Below are 18,938 nucleotides of genomic sequence, written 5' to 3'. Positions count from 1 at the left end.
TTTATGGTAATCTATATGCAGTACGTTGCTTGCCTTTATAAAGTGGAACTTGGAGACTTTTTCCATTGTTCTCAGAAAGATTTATGGGGGAACCGTTCTCCCTGTGGGCACTGTCCTCATCAAATGCAGTTATAGTTAAGATGGGGAACACTCTTAGGTCAAAGATGCTGGAGAACAAATTGGGCGATTCTTGCTCAGTTCCCAGCTGTGCCCCAAGTCTCCTATCTGCCCTTGGGTAAATCTGCTCCTTTCTCTGCACTCTGGCTTCTTGTGTGCAAAGCAGAGATCGTAATGCATCGCTAGCCTGTCCTGTTTGGTTAGATTAAAAACTCTTTGGAGCAGGCAGCATGTTTTACCGCATGTTTATGTAACATTTTGCATAATTTGAATTTGATCTCAGCGAGTGTCATCTAGGACACGTGGAGATACCTCATAAATAATACTAATAATATTTTAATATTGATAGTGCTTAGCACATTCACAACACTTAACCCCCTCCCCCCCTAAAACAGCACTCAATACTGTTGGCATCGCAGTGATTGAGCATGAGTCATGTTGGCTCCTTTCCCTGGCATGGTGCAATCTGTCAGCTAGCCAGAAAGCTGAGTGGTTTTGTGAATATGCACTGGGTGTCAGGAACACCTGAATTTTAATGCAGTCCTAGGCAGTGACTTACTGTGGGATTTCTGGGTAATGTTTTTTTCTAAAGGGGACTGATCTTTGGCCATCTGACTTGAGATGATGGGAGCCAGATGCTCGGAGGCTTGGAGCTTTGCGATTTTTGTTGGTTGTGTTAGAAATGACAAGTATTACACATTCCTGGAAACCAGGCTCTGGGAAGCTCATGTACTGGAGAATCCAAATCAGAGGCTGCTTAGGGGAAAAAAACAACCTTCTCTCCTGCATGTTTTATTATCAGTAACCAAGAGGAAGTATTTATGTACCTTAAGAGGTATCTGTGGAAATTAGTAAAAAATTTACGTTGTGTTTTGAAGGAAGCACTAGATGGTTTAAATTATCTCATTTTTACTGAGCAAACTTTATTGCAGGATGTAAGAGGAGGGATTGAAGATTAAGAGAAAAGACATACAAGGAGACTGCTAACACATCTGCTCATCCACCACAGGGCCCCTTCTCATCTGAGAAGCTTAAATAATGAGCATCTCTCACAGATACCTCTGTCACATGTACATGTCAGGACCTGTGTGCTGACTGGGGTTCCTAGTCTCTGGTTATCTGCTGAGGCAGGCTGGCTCAGTTATTTGCAAGCAGTCCTGTCTCCTAGGCAGCTGTGCTACAGGCCAGTCCTTCCAGTATACCCTCTGGGAATCAGGACATAGGGGCCTGGGATGCTTCTGGCTACAAACCTTCAAGAAATATATCAAAAACAATGAGGGGGAAAATGTGCATTCTAAGTTGGGAGGGTGGGGTGTCATCTTGAAACTCTGAAAATAATGAGTTTTATTTAATTACAACCAGTAATGAAATGAACAACAGGAGCTCATACCCAGCTCTTCTTATTTCCCTGCATTTTGCTTAGACTGTATGCAATTTCTTGTGAGTGACCTTACTCAGCACTCCCTACACTTCTGAATTAATCTTTATTTACTTTGCTGCAAAGCTTTGTCACTGCATGGCTTTTTCTGTTCTGAAGCACTTGTCAGAAAAGCCTGCTAAGCTAAGCACCAGGCACATGATTTAGTGATGTTGTACCCACTGGAAGCATCACCTAGCTGGGAGAAGGGAGAAAGGCAAAATGGCTTTATCCAGTCTTCTTTCCTCTCTAATTCAGGACTAGTACTGGAGTCAGAGTACCCTCTAAGATCAGTTAGTCTTGGAAACCCTCTGGAAAAGTGCTCACTTCTGCATCATTCAAGTGATGTGCTGGAGTACAGGATGCTGCCCTGGCATCTGCAGAGAGTAGAGTCCCTGTACAGAAGGACACATACTCCTTTGAAACTGTGAGAAGGTCTGTAATCCATCCTCTGTGCTTTCATTGTCATCTCCTCGTTCCTGCAAGGCGAGATGCCCTTTTATCAAAGGTGCCCTGAGCTCCCTTCAGACATTTGAGTTGCATGTCCTTGTGAGCTCAGCTTGGACTCATATGACCTTTGTTAGAGATGGGTGGGAAATTGCAAAGAGTGAAAAAGCAATCTGTAACATCTGAAAACTAGGATGGACTGAAGACAACGATGATGATCAGAGGGACCAGTGCAATAAAAAGGAGCAGGAAGAGGAAGACAGCAACTATTGGAATTTAGACCTTCAGTGCTCATGATGTTTCCACTACCTGGTTTCCTCTTCAGGGAAGCAGCTTTTTATTTAAAGACAGATGTTTCCACCTTCGTCTTTGCTGTAAAGTAGTAGGGGAGAAAAACAACCCTTCAAAGCAACACCCAGGACCCATATCTGTGCTGTAGTCCTGGGGAGGCACCCCCACCCCTCCAAACATGAGCAGTGACAGGCAGCTGCATAGCAGCACCCATTTCAGGAGGTTCATTGAAATATCCACTTTGTGCCTCACAGACCACTTCCCAAGGCCTTCTGAGCCTAAAACCCACAATAAGAGGACAAACTCCTGCCTGTAAAGCACCAGAAAGGAATATGGGAAGACATCCCTTTTAACTGGGAAGATGAAAGTTGTGCTGGAAATGGAAGTGAGTCAGCCATGCTTTCCTTTGCTTTAGACATTGCTCTGCACTTGCAGCCAACTCTCCCCTCTTCACATGCATCATCTTTTTTGCCCATTTGCTTTTGTGAGATACCAGAGAGCTTACCTTGTTGGCTTGAGGGGTAAGAATGTGGTCTCACCAAAATCAACGGGAGGCAGGGATCTGTACACTGTAAAAGGTACCACAGGATGTTCTTGTGCATTCAAAAAGGCCTACATGTCTTCCAAAACCTGGCCATCTGTTCCTGAAGAAACATTTATTCCTGTCTTTATGCTGTTTCATTCCAAATATTTAACCATTAGGCTGGGGAAAGGAGGACTCTGGAAAGCAAAAGAGAGAGACCAAAGCAGAAGGAAAAAAGCGAACCAAATCGTTAGGAGCAGCAAAGAGAGAGAAAAAGCAATGCCTTCTATTTTTTTTTTTCTTTCTTCTCTTGCTTTCCCTACCTGCCAAAATCCATCACTAGTTATTCCCTTCTCAATGTCATGAAGTTTAGTTACACAGACTCTGCCATTAGTGATTTTGTGCATATCACATGGTTGATATGTGTAGTGCACCAACCCGAGATAACACCGTTCAAACCAATCATGACATGGAGATGGAAGAAGGGACAGCAAGACCATTGCATCTGTTTGAAAAGTCCTGCATAAAATTTATGCAATTTTGGTATTTCTGTAAGGCAGGGCAGTGAAGCACAGAAGCTAAGAGGGAAGAGTTGGAGAGATTTTGAGTTTTCCTACAAAGCCTTTTTATACTCTGGAAGGAAATTTCCACCAAGTAAGCTTGACCACATCCAGATTAAATCAGATAAAAAACATCATGGCCACTACCATGGGCCATGCTCTAGTTTGAGAATGGTCACTACCACCCTTGTGCTGGTCTTCTCACTTCTTGGGGTCATGCACGAGCATTTAGCTGCCCAGTTTAAATTCATATTTTGTTACTCTGGAGGACATCGTTAATTCAAATCACTCTTGGACTGCAAATGCCTTCCTGCCTTGGCCTTCCAAGTTCAGATCCTTTCTAGAGCAGAGTTCAAACTGAGTGCAAAACCGAAGACTAACTCCTTTAAAATCCTTACTTTGCCACTAATGCCAGTAGGAAATTGCCTTCACAGTGTAAGATCTTAAGCAGTAAGAGCTTTACAGTTTGAATCTTGGTTTTGTGGCTTAGGGGGTTTCCTCTGGTGGTCCTTCCCTGATTTCTGTTACAGCTGCAGCAAGAAAAAGCTGTGGAACCTGCCACATGATTTGGAAAAAAATGCCTTATAGCATAATAATGTTCCAAGCTGCAGTCCTATCACCTCATGCTGTGACCTTGTTGAAGGTCCGAATGTGAAGCCAGGTCAGATTTTGGATGGCGATCTCCAGGACAGAGCCAGAATGCTGCAGGAGGCACCATTTGGGAGACAGCAGGAGATGCGATTCCTCAAGTCAGTCCTGAACTGATCCCACAGCACAGTGGAGTATTGCTTTGCTGGCGAGTAAGACATACAGCCACAGTCCCAGCCATCTGAGGATATTAAAAAGCTCTTTCTCCAGGAATAGTCATTACCTCTAATACCCTGCTCAAGTTTAAATTTGGCTAATTACTTTCTTCTGACCTAAAAAAAGATTCTCGTGTGGCTTTTTTTTTTTCTTCTAGATACTGTATTTTTTCATACTTCCTATAGTAAACAGCTTTGTAGGAATGTTACACGTTGTTAAACAGATGCTCTGTTGCACCCTGAAAGCTCGATGCAATTTGGAGGTGGGTCATTATCAGTAGAGAAGCTCTGGGTCCCAGCTGCTACAGGCAGGAGGTAATCATTAACAGTAGGGCTGTGTAGCAGCATTGATGAAGATGCATGGTATTTGTGAAATATTTGAATAATTAGCAGTGGGATCTGAACACCTTTTCTGTAGAAAACACCAGGTTGCTTTGGAAGATCTATGTATATCTATCCAGGTGGTGTAACTGGCAGCCAGAATTCTTAGCGTAACTTGTGCTGGCTTTAGGATTGACAGACTCTCCAATGGTCATTGTTGTGAAGAGCACAGTAAAGAAGTCTTGCTTTCTCTCTGCAGCCTCCCATTTAATCAGCATCTCTTTGTGGCCTGTGAAGGCTCAGCGTTAGGTCAGAGTGCTCTTGTTGGATTCATGTTTCTGGAATATCCGAGGACTTGTCTCATTGTATTAATACCTCAGTCTATTTGCTCTTCAGATTCCTTCTCAGCCTCTTAATCTCCATTATACGTTTTTTTCTGCCTGTGGTTAAACTTCTATTAGTTTTGTTTTTTCTGGACTTGAGAGTTTAATAGATGCAATTGGAAGATCTGAATAAATGATTATGGAAGCTTTAAGAAATGAGAATTTGTTTCATTTTGTTTCCTTAAGCAAAAAACCCAACCACCCTAAACCCTAACTTTCCAAAGGCAGTCTAATGTTCCCCTGTGGAGTTAGGTGAGAATTGGATACGGTGGGTGAAATACAACTGACTTAGTTCTGATTAGTCTCTAAGCTAAATCTGAATTTGAGCTATGCAGCTGAAAGTCTGTGTGGCCTGGTACAGGACGTGCTGTATGAACAATCCTGGGAAGCTAGACTCACCAGAAAGGTCGACCTATGGTGCTTTTTGTTTGTGTTTATCTGAAATAATGTGGATATCACTGAGTCTTTTTCTAATAAATCTGTTCTTGATGGAAAGTCCTTTCCAAAGGGCAAAAGCATGTGGGTGTATTGCCAAGAATCTGAAATCTCTCTACTGCCTCCTTCTCCTGTAGTTCATCCTGTCTCCCAGTAACACCATCACAAGCTGTGTAAGTCTTCCCTACTGCCTCTCAAATCAGTGTAACGGTCCTGCAGTGCCGGGAAGTACTGCAGTCCTTTCCTTGGCATCAGTATTGTGAAAGTCTTGAAGATCTTAGCAATGTATGTGTCAGCTGTCTAAAGTTCAGGTCCCTGGGAAGAGAGAGGTTCCTGTCTTTCCTGAGAGTACTATGTAAATCATGATGTGAGGAAAGCAAATGTGTAGAAGGGATTACATGACATGGGAAGACCTCCAGCCAGTTAACCTTGAAGGCTTTTAAAAAGCACTTATAACTTGGCCTCTGGTGCTTGGCCACCCTGAAATCTCAACATTACAATGCTGAATATTGGCATTTAATTTCCCCTTGACACAAAAAAAAAAAAAAAAAAAAGTTCTAAGTCAGGTCATTAAAACACAACCTTTATTCTGTAATGTTGAAACATTTATTTGCACTAAAAAGACAAAGAAGAAATGTTTCAGCCTTTCCAAATTAGGATTTTCAAAGCTTTTTGTTCTGAGAAATGTTTTGATTGTTTTGATCTATTTGAACACAAACGCATTTTGAAATGTATTTTCCTTTTGGTGAATATCAGGTGTTACATTCAACTTCTAGTGGGTTAGTTTAGCAGATTGAGGCTGAAGAACCATTCTGTTGCTTCTGTCCACTTTTTTAGTAGAAAAAGACCAGGAAACTCCTGTTCATCAGCATAGGAGAAGGAAAAAAAAAGTGAGTTGTGATAAGAAAAAGGTGGGAGAGGAGGAAAATGAGACTTACCTGTAAGAGCATCTGCAAAAGCCAACAGCAATGAGGGAGAGAAAATATTCACTTCTTCCCCTTAGGCTTGTTTCTCTGACCCTTGCAACACAAGTCACTTTCCATTAGAAATGAAATATTAACTGCCCTACTGCAGTTAAAACATCCTACTGGCTTCTTGCAGGAGGATTTCAGAGCAGGGGAGGCATGTAGGAGAGAAGCACGGTGCTGTCCTTGGCTTCATTGGAAAGGAAGGAAAGAAAATGTAATCACGACAAACTGGAATCACAGGGTGCAGCCATTTTAGCTGGTGGGGAGAGAAGGGAGGTGGAGAGGAACCCAAACAGGAGGCAGAGAGGAGTGATCATGCAGATGTGATGTCTGACCTACAGGCTGCACATGGATGAGCTCATCATAAAGGTGAGAGGCCGTGAGGAGTTTGTGTGGGTAGGACCAGTGCTTGGGATGCATTGCATGGGGCTTCATGTTTCCAGTTCAGTTACTGAACTGCTTTGCTGGAGCAGGCTCTTCCCTGTTTTGGGGCAGAAACATTGGTGCTGCCATGACCAGCCACACCACAGGACTGGCTTTTCCCCCTTGCTGTAAGTGATTTGTACTGTAGGCCTTTCTACTGTAGGTTAACAGGTCTGAGATATCGAAGACTAAATTGGCACCAATCATATCCTGGAAGTGGTTTGGAAATAGCAACAGGAAAGACTTAAGGGATTGCCATGCTTGTAAAGTGTTTTTATTTTATGTGGTGTTGGGAGCACCAGCCACTGTAAGTGCCTGGTGTACTCTTACTCTTCAGCTGATGATGGAGGAGGAAGAGGACAGGCAACCTCAAAGTATTGTTTTATTTTGCTCTGTTGTATTTTTGTCAGTGATAAAAAACAGAGATTGAGGCTGATCCCAAGAACATCAAGTGGTACCCAGTTCTCTAGGTGCAAGCTATTTACAGCCTAAATACAGCATACCTTGCTTCTGCTATTTGTCATTCAGGAATTGAGCCCAAAAGCTTTGCCTGTACCCCATCACCTGTTTCTAACATCATCTCACATGATGTATAGTCGTGTTATCAAGCACTACTGCAACATGTCCAGCTCCCAGAAACACCTGCACATCTCCTTAATTGTCCTGTAACTCGTGGCTTTCAGCACTGACTCAGTCCTAGATGGTTTGAGGTGGATGAGGGTTCTCTCCTGGTGTGTGCTGTTGACACATGTCCCCCTTGAGCCTTTCCTCATCACAGAGTCGCGCTGTCCATTGGAAGACATGGTACTGGGTCAGTGAATACGTGGTTGCTGCCTTCAGGCAGCAACTGGATGTGCCCTGCTTGGAGGTGTAGAGGGATGAAGAGGTGACTCATCAGTGAAGCAAAATGTTTCTGCTGCCAGCAGGCACTAGCTATAGAACCAGTATAAGAAAACATATAGACAAAATATAATTAACCTAGATATGGATCTTGATGGTACAGGACAGTGCTGAAGCTGTGAGCTTAACAGGACTTTTATAAGGAGGAAATAGTTATGTGGATAATGAGTATAACCCGTGGTTAAAGGTGTCAGAAAACCTTTCTCCTTTGACCTTTTTCAAATGAGCACTGTGACCCCTTCATCCTCAAGGGCTTGAATCAACACTGGACTGCCACGTTTAGGGAAAAACCTCCCTTTATGGGCAATGTATTACAGAGAGGATAGTGGATTTTCTGGTACATTTCTCTGACTTGTTGTGCGGTGGTGGCCAAGGGAAGAGCTGCCCTTGGTCAGAAATGCCTGGGTCTCCTTTAAATTTCCAAAATTTGTTGAAGGCCCCAGACCTTTCTGGAAAAGGTGGTGGGAGTGGAGCTGTGACAAGGGAGAGCAGTGGTGAAGAAGGGCTGGGGCAAAGGAGGAGAGCATGTGCATGGGTTTGCTTGTAATTAGGAGATTTGAACTTCGAAAGAAGTTAATTAGTAATGAAACTTTTGACTGAATGATGCAGATTGTGAAGACTGGCTTTGTCAGCAGCTGAAATTAATTACAGGCTCAGGCACAGGGAAAAGGAGGGGGTGAAGGATGCGGGGAGAGGGAGGCATCACCGAAAGAAAGATGATAAACCTGGCTGCAGGCTGTTGCCGTGGTGACGGGAGGCAGTCACCATGGTTGACAGCGGTGACACATTGAAGGCAGCAGGTACTTCTAATTACCCCCTCCATGGACTCAAGCAGGGAGCAACACCTCCCAGCTTGGGGCAGGAGATGCTATGGTTTTCTCCTTGCACTTTCTTCCTCTCTGCTGCAGGTTGGACATGCCTTTTGAGGGTCCCTGCCTTCTCTGAAAGGAAAACCATAGGCCATCAGGAGGAAAGCTTTTCCTAATGTCACTTTAATAGTCTGGGAGCAGTCAGTGATTCAGCAGCGTCCTCGAGAACCCTGGGCAATGCTGGCAAACTTTCAGAGAGCTGGTATCCAAAAAGCAGGGGAGGAGAAATTGAGTGTAGCCAGCCACAGCTTTTTGAGCATGAAGATCAGGCCCTTGTGTATCTGGCCCAAATGCAACACTTTTGGGAGCGCTCACCACAGCTAGCTAGGTTTTGTGGTTTGGATTCTCACCAGCTGCTCAAAGGCATCCTGCCACGGTCTGCGTGGCCTGAGAGGGGAAACTGCGAAGGGAGCTGGAAGAGCAAAGGGAGCACAGAGGCATCCTGATCATCCATGTGTTGCTGCTGCTGAAGCACACATGCAAAAGTGTATCTCTGTATGAAATAAACCCTTGACTTCGAGCCCCTTTGCCTGAATTCCCTGAGTTTGGATGCAGTGTACTCCCTGCTGACGGGTCTCGTGGCATGTTTTCTGGGTGCTTGCTGAAGAAAACCACTGGGCTTTGAAACGTTTTCTGCTTTTCATTCTTTACATGTGAATTTCATGCAGGACTGTTCTAAGCACCGGCTTTGTCCCTACCTTTCCTGACTATGTTTGTGCTCAGGAAGAAAGACTTTTGCAGCCGTTGGCTCAGCCAATCCAAAAGTCTCATGGCTCCTGGAAAAGTGTAATTCAGCACTGATCCCTCTGTCAGGCCTTCACTAGCATGACCTTTCCAGTATCTCCTGCAAAATGGAGAGGCTGATAGTACTGGGACTGCTCAGTCTGGAGAAGGGAAGGGTTAAGGGGATCTTATCCATGTGTGAAAATATCTGATGTGGGGAATGAAGGAGACACTGCTCAGTGACAGAACAAGAGGCAATGGGCACAGCCTGAAACAAGGGTTATCCCATTTAAATGTAAGAAAACACTTTTTTCACTGTGTTGATAGTCAAACACTGGAGAAGGTTGCCCAGAGAGTTTCTGGTGCCTCTGTTCTTGGGGATATTCAAAACCCAACTGGATATGACCCTGAGCAATCTGCTGTAGCTGATGCTACTTTGACTGGGATGAGATGACCTCTGGAGGCCTCTTCCATCCTCAGCCATTCTATAGTTCTGTAATTCTTTAAAAGATGTTGCAAAACAGATTTTTAAGAAGTCCAGAAGAGAATTGGAGATGTACCTATAAAGCCTGTGGAAGCTAATGGAAATCTCTCAAATAGCTTTCGTGAGCTTTGGCTCAGATCATGAAGAAATGTGTAAGGGAGAGAAAGGTAGAAACTTGAAGTTGTGTAGTCCTCAAGGGCAAACACTTTATCTGTGCTCTTTTGGTATATTCTTCTCAGAAAAGCCCTCTGTCTTTGAACCCTACATTGAGGATGGGCTCCATGTGCATTACTTTGTGCAGCACTTGGGATTAACTTGGTGAGGCATAGTGATAATGCTCTTGAAATCATCTCATAGCACAATTGGCACAGTACAGAGCTGGTGCCCTACTCTTGTCTGATTTTTTTCAACTGAAAACCAGGTGGGGGAGAAGAGAAAGAATTAATAATCTTCCAGATCAGATTGCGCGAGTTAGTCATGAATCACTGTCAGAGAATGAGCACAGTAGAGTTGTTCATAAAGAACCATAGTACTTGAGTGTCTTTCAGAAGTGATCAGAGATACAGGCCACCATTTTGGATACAGTTCTGCAAGGGCTGAAAATGGGTGCACTCAGCGGGTTGTATTTTAAATCGATAATTTCTTAACTCTGTTATTTTAAATTTAAAATAATATGTCTGAAAATGGAAACTGAGCAAGTATGTTTGTGGTGTGTCAAAATACCCAAGAAGGGTTGTTCTGCCCGAGGTTAAAGGTCCATTCTCATTAGATCTATATCACTGTGTCACAATGTGGACACTGGAAAGATATCACAGAAATGTGCCCACTGTTAGAGCTAAAATACTGCATACAAGTTTTTGGATAAGTGTGTGTCAGGTCTTCAGACTCCTTCAGGAGGAGAGGGATGGTGAAGAGGAGACCAGCACAGGTTGTGAGTACAGAAAAGGTCACACAAACACACCATGTTTATTCCTTTCTGTAATATATTAATGAAATGGCACTTGATGAAATTAAAAGGCAACACATTAAAAATAAATAGGAGGAAACAATTTTAATGTAAAGTATAATTAGCCAGTGTAGCTCATGGCTGCCAACTATTATCGAAGCAGATATTTTAGTAAAATTATCAACAAAGGATTCAAATGAATAAGCAAAGCATCTGCAGGGACACCAGTGTAACTGAGAAAACAATTATAAGGGCTATCAATCCTTATGCTTTAGGGCATAAAGAGATCGCCAGCTGGGGTCAGAAATGCAATTTCCCCCCATGGTTGCTGAATAACTTAATTAGGCACATTGTGGAGTTTTATCCAGCATGGGTCACTGCTGGAAGCAGAATAACAGATTAGATGGACCATTGACCTATTCCAATATGGTAGCTCTTTATCTCCAAGTTCTTCTGAAGGAACTAGTCTTGCATTGTACCCCCTTCCCAGAAGGGCAGTAATCACTTGGCTCACACAGAGATGTGTCTGTCCATTTTGAATTAGATCCTTATATCATAGAGGTCTCTGCTACATCTGGGCATAGGCCATCACAGAAAGTCTCTTCCATGTATTTGGAAACTTCAGTAAATCAATAAGGGAAGGGACTCAGCAAATCAACAGGAAAGGAGTGAGCATATGGCAATGATTTGACTTGTATAACACCTCAGGCCTTTGTGCTACCTCTGCTTTCCCCTATTCAGTAGAGTTTTGGCTTAATTAAGAAGTGGAGTAGTGAGGAACTGAGGGTGAAAAAGCATAAGAGTGTAATAAATCAGCCTACCAGCTGTTATTTCCCTCATCTTCCTATTTTGTCACCCCAAGCCTAGAGCAAGCTTATTTCAGCTATGCTACTTTTACAGAAGTTTTCCTTGACTCTTTTCCACCTGGTTTGAATGTGTCAGCATGATGGTGATTTTGTTAAACTGCGTTACCCTGGGGATGTACCAGCCATGTGAGGATATGGACTGTCTTTCTGACAGGTGTAAAATCTTGCAGGTAAGCAGACTTCCTTCTTCTTGTGATGGTGCTTCACTCCAAGTCACAAATTTTCATGCATGTCTTCTTCAGCACGTGGGCAACCTTCCCAGACAGGTTGGCAAAGAACATCCCTAGCAGTAAGCTATTTGTTGTAAAATGGCAAGAACTTGTTTTGAGGAGGGGAATGGGGTGAGACACATGTAATGAAGGAAATCTACTTGGGGTCGTGCAATACAGAACAGTTGCTAATGTTCCTCCTCCTGTGTGTAAGCAAGGGTTTCCTTGTATAGACAGCTATAAGACACATAACTCAGAGGCAAGCCAGGGAGAAACAACTAACATTACAGCATCAATGAAGGAGAGAATAGCAGTCCGCAGGGCATTTGCTACTCTGCTGAGGAGGAAGCATTACACTGTCCATAGGTAATGTGGCATTCAGGTTGCCCAAAGAGGGAAGAAACAAGAGGTATGCCAAGAATGGCCATAAGTACAACCAGCCTATGAATGCACTAGACAAAACATTAGGAGCTGGAAGGGACCTCAAAAGATCATCTAGTCCAACCCCCCACCTAGAGCAGGATCACCCAGACTAAATCACACAGGAAAGCATATAAGCTTGGTGCTTCCCAAGAGAAAATGTGACAGCATACATTGTAATCTGTAGCATTGTTGAGGCTGCAACATTCAGGTATCCGAAGCAACCATCTGTGATTGGTATCAGCTAAGTTGTATGTGAAGCTGCACGATGTCCTCCATTGAGCCATTTGCAGCAAAGTGATGAGGAATCCTTCCTGGGAGACCTTGGAAGGATGGGGTTTCCTTGTCTGGGTTTGGACCTACTGGTGCTGAGCCAATGCTTCCTTCTAAGTCCATGTAAGGAGTCTCTAAATTTACATCAATTACTTCAGACTTGGGGGGGGGACCCCAAAGCCATCTATAAAAGCCTCTTACTTGTGTAACAAGAGGCCATCATGCCAGGGCTGCATGGAAGAAACCTTAGTCAATGCCTGTAACTCATTTTCAGAAGTGCTGAGATTTTACATTTATCTCACATTCTGCATTTTAAAGTCCAAGGCTGAAAATGCTTATCAAATGTACTCTTGGGTGTCTTTTTGGCAGGTATTTGATGATTTCATTTTCATCTTCTTTGCCATGGAAATGGTTTTAAAGATGGTGGCCCTGGGGATCTTCGGCAAGAAGTGTTATCTTGGAGATACCTGGAATCGCCTGGATTTCTTCATTGTCATGGCTGGGTAGGTTGAAAGTTTCTGGGATTATTTTTTCCATGTCTGAAAGTCTTGCTGAAATAGAAATGTTGTAACAGAGGGGAAAGTTCTCTGGTGCTACTCCAGTACATCTGCTGAACTGGAATCAGATGTACTGGGGTTAGCAGTCTATGGAAGACACAGCAGACAAGGTATCTTAGCTCCCCAGCTGATGTGCAGCCATCTCTCTCACACAACTTCAGTAGAGGGTGTTAATTTGTTCCAGATTAAGAGCTAGCTCAGAAACACTTTTTTCCTTTGCTTTTAAAACATTTGAGTGGAAGAGGTATAACCTTTACCAGAACCAAGCTAGCTTCCCTGTTTCCAGCAGCAGTGTTTCAAAGGTAAGAATGTCATTTGTGTTACTCTGGGATTTTTGTCTTCGTGTTGCACTGGCCTTACCCATGGTACTACTGGGACAAGTTGACATTTGATTGCTTTTTCACAACAAAGTTGCTATGGTAAAGCTCTAATTTCCCCTCTGCATGTATGAAGTGGAAAGCCTACCAGGGTTTGCCTACTGAACTGCAGCAAAATGTCCATCTCTGATACCAGTGGGCATGTGATTTTTTGGAATTTGCCCATTTTCAGAAATGTAACGGACATTTCCAGTTAAAAAAAAAAAGGTCTGAAATAAACATGAAATACTGCCTTTTTTTTTTCCTCTCCAGCAACGTGTGAATATTATTTCAGAGAGAAATCACCACTTTTCCTTCCAGCAAGGAATTGCCTGCACTTGCTGTCACCTGTAAGTGTGTGTATTACTGACTGAGCCAGGAGTGAGTTCAAGCACACTTTGCAGATTTTTTCCCCTGCGGTGCAGAGCAGCATTGTCTTTATATTTGCTTTTGACACAGTTCTTCTACAGCAAGGCTTGAAAGTTATTCCCTCTGGAATGGCGTATCATTGTTTGCTTCTTTGGGGATCCAAGATTTTCAAACTCAGTTCAGCTGTAAAAGTTTGAAAGCTGATTCTCAGCCAGCTTGTGCATGAAAGGGGGACAGGCAGATGAAAGCTGTAGCTGCTTCTGGATTCACGCAACATGTGTGAGATAGGAAGACCTTTCTTGTGACTGAGCCTGCTGTGATTTGCATCTGATGAAAAAAATGGGCTGGCATGGGCACTGAGAGTTCATTAGGAATGGGTAGGTTAAAGCACCCGATGCACAGTGGTGAGAAAAGCCAGATCACTGTGTGTTTTAACTTGAGTTCCTGGTGGCAAAATTGCTGGTGGCTGGATGCAGAGAACGTGTGATGCCACCACAGCAGCCTTTGAGGAGGAAAGGGAAGAACAGGTGTGTTTGAATGGGGACCTCAGAGCCCATGATGTTCTCCTCCATGTGGGTGATGTGCTTGTGGTAATTGTGGGAGAAAGGCTGTGCTCCACGTAGGCACAGGGTCACCAGCATATGGAGGGAAAGGCTTGGGAATTGGGGGTCTCGCTCTGTCTGAAAGCATGGCACATGAGCAGTGCTCTCTGGAGAGATGAAGAAATCAGTGGGGAAATGCTAAATTAAGGAGGATGAACTCATCTGCTTGGTCCATGCAGGAAAAAAGTCAAATCCACCCTCTCTAGATGAGAAGGGAATAAACCCCATTTATGTGTTTCCCTCAAACTCCACTGCTGGCAGAAATTTGAGGAGAGTCTTTGTGCATCTGATAGCAATGCTAGGGAAAAAAGCTCATATCTGAACTTCATTCAATGCCAAGGAGACTTAAAATCAACTCCTTAGATAGAAAATAATCAGTGCGGAGGATTTTTCATTTTAGGTCCAAAATGGAAAGAAATTTGTTTCCTGATTTCTATACAATTGTCCTCATGAGGTGTCAGGCTGAAATGATAGTAATCTCATTAGAATATCTGATCTCAAAAGACTTCTGCTAAAGAAAGATTTTTCCATTTAGTTATATAGAACTAATGACTATATAATGTATTGCAAGTTATAAAAGCTTGTGGTTATTAATTCATTATTCTTTGAAATTCATTAAAATTGTCTGCACTGTTTAAATCAAATCCAAGGCTCAAGCTTGCCCTTACATGTAGACTGTAGGCTTTTATTTAACCTCAATTTTAAGCCCCAAGCTTTATCCTGATTGGTCCCACACTTGGATTGTGGCTTCAGCTTACTCAGGGTGCAGATGTTGCCTTAGCCTTCTGACTAAGAGAAGACACCCTGCATTATGTCTTGCATGTTTTCTCCATGCCAGTGAGTTAGATCCTGATCAGAGGCTAATCAGTTTTCTCTATGGGCCTTCTCCCTTTCATGGTCCTGGACGCTTTGGCTATCAAGAAAACATCCTTAATGTTGGGAAGTAATGCACTGCCCAGATGATGTGCAGCTTCTCTCAGTTTCAAGAATAAGGACTGTACTTTCCAGTCCCTTCTCTCCCCTTCTCCCTTTCCAAATAAATATCAACAAGGCAGCAAAGGTTGGAAGAATAAACTGTAGCATGGAAAAGCAAAGTGCAGGGAAGGGTTCATTCTGTTGGGTGTTCCTGGGAAGCTGAGACACTTCCATCTGGCTAGCTGCATGACAGCATGTTTTACCAAGGAGCACAATCATTATTTGCTACTATTGTCCCAGACAGCTTCTTGGTTACATAAGCCATGTATTCAGGCATTCTTTGTAGTTTTCTCCTCACTTCCTTGGAAAGCCAGAAGCTATCGTTTTAGTTAGCTGAATTCCCTCATGTGCCCCTGCCCTGCTTGCCCCTGCTCCCCACGCAACCCAGCAGCTCCAGGAGGAAGACTCCATTGTCACTAAAAATGTTCAGTTTCCATGGCAATAGGAGCTGACATCACCAGAACTTTCTCCCCTCTTGCACATTCCCTCCCCCAACCACCATCAACACATTTTTTTTTCAGAAAGGGTTAGGAAAAAAACCCCAAAACAACAGTCCTGAAACATCACCCTCCTTCATTGTTCCCTTCAGAGCCCCTAAACCTGACTGGTTGGGTTGAAGCATGTCAATGCCCTTGTGTGCATGAGCAACCAGGGCTGCAAATTCAGCTTGCCAATACTCCAGTTTCCAACTGCTCACTGGCAACAGTTGGTTGCAGGTTCCCAGACGTTTCAAGCAGATTGTTCTTGTCACCAGCTGTCCTGGTGGGAGTCCCTCTTCCCCTGCGTTTGTCATTAGGTCTTGTCTGTCGTCATTTGTTTCCCACGGTGATGGGTGCATTTGGAGAACTTGATCTGAGGCAACTTTAAAGGGCAGCTTCTGAAAGTTGAGTGCCTACTAAGTTTTGAAAGTTGAGATGATGTGAAGACTAATCATGTTGGAAACACAGGCCAGTGTCTCTATGTGAATAAATTTAGGAGAAAAGTCACTAATTTCTAGGTTAGAGCTCATTGGCTTTTCAACCAAAAAGTGTGCAATTTCTGCTGCTTGCTCTACTCTGTGAAGCAGTTATGTTTTCTTGTGGTTGGAGATGATGCCACTGTCTGTCTGGGAGGGAGATATCCCTTTGTATGACTGTTCTGGGGGTCTTTGTGCATAGCGTGAATTCATGCAACCTCCCTGGCCTTGAGGGCATTAAATCCACTGAGGGTGTGTTTGGCCTGCCTCTCTTCAGCCAAGTACTGCAATTAGTGATCTGTGGTGGGACTTATGTCTCTCTACCCTCATCTCTGGCATGACCATGACATGTTCTGGTGTGCAATTTACTTGTGTAAATAGGTAAATAGGTTAAGTGGGAGGGGTCTTCACTATGTGGCTGGGGGATGATTGTGATAACAAGTGTGTGCCCAGAATATGTCCAAACCCTTTCCTTAATTACTTGCTACTTAGAGTTTAATGGATGAGGACAAGCTGGTGTATCTTTCAGAGGACGTCCTATCTTTTGTCTCTCCATTATCACACTGGAGCTCGTTGCATAGACATCATAAACTGTGGTCAAATCCCATCCTTACCATGTCTTTGATGGAATGGCATGACTTCGTAAATTTTGGCGTTTGCAGTGTTTTTTAAACAGCTTTAAAAAGTCATGGACACAGCACTCTCTGTAGCCACTTCAGTGGTAATACAGTCTCTCTGTTCCAGTCTGGAATTTCCCTGTTCCTACAGCTAAGGATCGCAAAAGCCCACCTAGTCAATCACTCCCTATCAATTCATTCAGCTGTTTTCTCCACTGGCTCCAAGCTCAGTTGGGGTGGTTTTCCCTTTGCCTTCTCTTCGGAAGAGAGAAAATCCCTTCCTATAAGTAGGAATAGCAAACTTTGTTCCTAGATGTATACTGTTACCTTTGTTCATACTGGAATGCATATTATTTGCATTTCCAAAGCAGTTCATACTGTTCTTTATTGCTGACTTGTCCTCTTCCTTTTTTCCTCCTGTTCTCCCAAAAATCTGCTGCAACTGCAAAATTCATCATTGATTTTCTTTTTTAATTTTCTGACAGTTTGTGATAAATAAATAAAGAACAGAGTGGCAAGAATTGTGCATTACAGAAGTACATCTGCTCACAAATGAATCCCCCATTTACTGTTGAATATAAGGTTTATTACTTAGCCAGTTTTTCTCCAGCTAATGTATGTCATGATGATTTCATATCATTCCAGCCATATCAACATAATTACTTGTGTGAACCAGACTTGTAATCTCATAAGAAATTATAGCACATTAGTTTGATGTCTATTTTTCCTTAAACCTGTGTTGATTATGGTTAATTTTATTATCCAACTTTAATCTGTAATCCATCAAAGCTGCATATTGGCGATTTCATTACTGTACTGTGATCACCATCAGTCCAGTCATCCTTCTGAGATCACTGTGTTTCTAAAGTACTGGCACAATATCAGAATTTCTTTGACCCTTGGATGCTGTTCCAGTTTTCTGAGACTAATCAAAAATCGTCAGTAGTAGTCCAAATCTTTTTTTGGCTATCTCTTTTAAAACTCTTGGATATAAATTGTCCCGGCTTGCTTATCTTAGAATATCCCTGTTTTGATAGGCACAGCCTGAAATACTTGATCACAGCTGGAGCTGAAACTAGCTCATTATCATCTATGGTACACATACATCATCTGACCTTCCCCATAGAACTTTCTTTTAATTGAAGTTTTCTGCCTTTTTACTCTGTTCGTGACAATTCTGTTTTCTTGTTCCAGTGATTAACTTGTACCATTTTGTGTGCTTGTTCAATTCTCTTACAAATTTTCTACAATTTCCATTTCCTAATTTATATTCATTGGTATCGCCTTCCCTTCTCTTGCTTTTACATTGTTGCCTTTGCTTTCACTTATGTTGTACTATCTTTTTAGCCTGTTCAGCTTTCTTGTCTCTATTGAAACTTCTTGGATACCCGATAAATATTCCTAAACACCACCTGATTGTTGTCCACAGTTCATGAATTAAAGTTTTTATCTTGACTGGTTTGATGCATGGCTGTTTCTGTGTGTTCTCAACTTCATGACCCCTCTCTAATCCACCAAGTATCTCTAGTACTGTTCATGACCTTACTTGATTTTCACATTACCCATGTAATCAAGTAGTCCTAGCTTTAAGTTCTATTATACAAAAAAAATAATAAAAAAAAAAGAAAACACTTAATAGTCTCTGTACCTTCCATCATTAAATGCAATTTTCTTTGAGATGTAAAGCACATCACTGTAAATGCTGGGAAATTGCAAGGATGTTTAAGTGTTCCCAGCAAATTTTGCCCTAATTCAACTCTTGCAGATAGATAAGGAGAGGGTTTTTCCTCCTATGACTTACAGACCAATACTAAGAGAACTGGTCAGCCTGTTTTCTAGCTTGTTCTAGAAATATATAATCATGATCATAGGATAATTCATGTTAGAAAGGACCTTGTGAGGTCTTCAGTCCAATCTTCATGTTTAAAGGATGGTACAATAACAAGTTGAAGTTAGGTTGTCCAGAATTATTTAGTGAAGTCTTGAAAACAACGACAGACAGAGACTCTATTGCCATTCTGGGCCCTAGCTCCACTGTTGATTTATCTCTGTAACAAATCTGAACCTCCCTTCCCTACTTGGATTTATGTCTGTTCCATCTCTTTCTCCCGCCACACACCACTGTGTGG

General features: G+C 42.7%; 1 protein-coding gene across 1 annotated transcript in view; it reads left to right on the top strand.

The window, feature by feature from the left end:
- Positions 1 to 18,938, top strand: part of CACNA1I (calcium voltage-gated channel subunit alpha1 I) — a gene marked incomplete at both ends in the record, with an annotated part of 153,010 nt that overhangs the window by 55,431 nt on the left and 78,641 nt on the right. The window contains 2 exons of the mRNA XM_084279078.1: positions 11,535 to 11,646; positions 12,748 to 12,881. Coding sequence (XP_084135204.1) covers positions 11,535 to 11,646; positions 12,748 to 12,881 — 246 coding nt within the window. The remainder of the gene's footprint in view (positions 1 to 11,534; positions 11,647 to 12,747; positions 12,882 to 18,938) is intronic.

The sequence above is a fragment of the Gallinula chloropus genome (assembly GCF_964237585.1).
Source record: "Gallinula chloropus genome assembly, chromosome: 1".
In the NCBI taxonomy this organism is placed as follows: Eukaryota; Metazoa; Chordata; class Aves; order Gruiformes; family Rallidae; genus Gallinula; species Gallinula chloropus.
Note: the sequence above shows the minus strand (reverse complement) of the source record. Positions and strands in the feature narration are given on the sequence as shown.